At 39.2% G+C, this 1,479-nt stretch overlaps 1 protein-coding gene across 1 annotated transcript; it reads left to right on the forward strand.

Moving 5' to 3' along the window:
• The first annotated feature begins 8 nt into the window (after positions 1-8).
• On the forward strand, positions 9-1,149 carry LOC140966401 (uncharacterized). Its single transcript, XM_073426698.1, has one exon. The coding sequence runs from the start codon at positions 50-52 to the stop codon at positions 911-913; it is 864 nt and encodes a 287-aa protein (XP_073282799.1). The 5' UTR covers positions 9-49; the 3' UTR covers positions 914-1,149.
• Positions 1,150-1,479: the final 330 nt, after the last annotated feature.

Consider the following 1,479-nt stretch of genomic DNA (forward strand, 5'->3'; position numbering starts at 1 on the left):
TATTCAGAATTAAGCACAGAACACACATTGTCACTTTCCGTATTCTCCAATGGCTTCCTCTGTGGCCATGAAACTTTCGTTCATCCTCCTCCTTGCGCTGTTTTCCTCCATGAAAACACAAGCAAGAGACAGCCAATTCTTTGACAAAGTGTCCTCCACGACCACCAATGTTATCCCAAACAAAGAGCAACCTCTCAACAACCAACAAGAACCCAATTTCCTGCCGGAAAATGAAAATGGCTACGGACTTTACAGTCACGAATCTGGCCAACTTCCTCCCTCCGCCACCACAACAGCCGAACCCACCACCACCACCACTTCCACAACCGCTGAACCCCTCCATAAATACCTACCAAAGAACTACAACCCCGTGGCCTATGTAACAGAACCAGAAAACGTTCAAGACAGCAGCAATTCGTTCTCAGAGGATACTTACACCAACAGCCTAAAATACAACGACGACGAAAACAGCAACTACAAGGATGGCCGAAACTACTACGACAACCAGGCCGATCAGCAAGAATATCAGACACGAGAACCAAAGTACAGAAGCTACACAGCCAACACATTCACCGCAAACAACAGATACAGCAACGATAACTTCAACTATAACGGTGGCAGCAGTTTCAACAGCGGTCCACAAGGATTATCCGACACCAGGTTCGACAGCGGTGAGAATAACTTCTACAATGGCGACGAAGAGAGCAGCTTCCAGCCACAGGGGATGAGCGACACGAGATCCCTGGAAAATGGGAAGTATTTTTACGACATAAACAACGAGAAATACAGCGAAAACCACCCGTATGAAAGCTTCAAGGGGGGTCGAGCGAGGAACGAATACAATGACAGGAATTACTATGGAAACAGTTACCAGAACCAGTATGAGTTCCCAAAAGAACAGAATTTGCCTTGAAATTTGAATGCAAGGGTGAAATGGGAATAGATTATATACTTACAGTCTCGCCATTAATGGGTTTCAAACGTATAGGTTTGATTCATACGCATGTGCTTTTCATTTTTTCCTTGTTTATCTTTTGATTCTGCAAAAGTTAAAAATGTGTGGATGAAATCTTGGATTTTTTATTCTGTAATGGCCTGAAGACTTTAATTAGTTGAATATATTTTGTTATAAATTTACTTTAAGGTATATAGTTTTGAGTTGATAATTTAGATTCGATTTTATTTCTCTAATAGCCAAAATAGTCTTTTAATTTTTTGTTTGTTTCGGTTGAACCTTTTTTAATGTAGTCTTAAATTCACGTCGGACACATTCTCATTTTTTTTTTCTGGTCCGATGAATTTAAATATTTTTTTGGGTTTAAATTAATGTTGACTACTGCGCTTAATCGGAATAACAAACACTATTTTTGACCTATTAAAAAGTGGCAAAGTTTGATATGATTGAGCTCACCTGTACCATTAATTATTATGTTAAGTATTTTTCATTACGTAAAATCCACCATTTTTTATTTTTATTTT

This window comes from Primulina huaijiensis, unplaced genomic scaffold (genome assembly GCF_012295235.1).
Source record: "Primulina huaijiensis isolate GDHJ02 unplaced genomic scaffold, ASM1229523v2 scaffold205982, whole genome shotgun sequence".
Classification (NCBI taxonomy): Eukaryota; Viridiplantae; Streptophyta; class Magnoliopsida; order Lamiales; family Gesneriaceae; genus Primulina; species Primulina huaijiensis.

What these genes read in the sequence shown, in the direction of transcription:
- LOC140966401 (XM_073426698.1), top strand. Translation starts at nt 50, where the DNA reads ATGGCTTCCTCTGTGGCCATGAAACTTTCGTTCATCCTCCTCCTTGCG.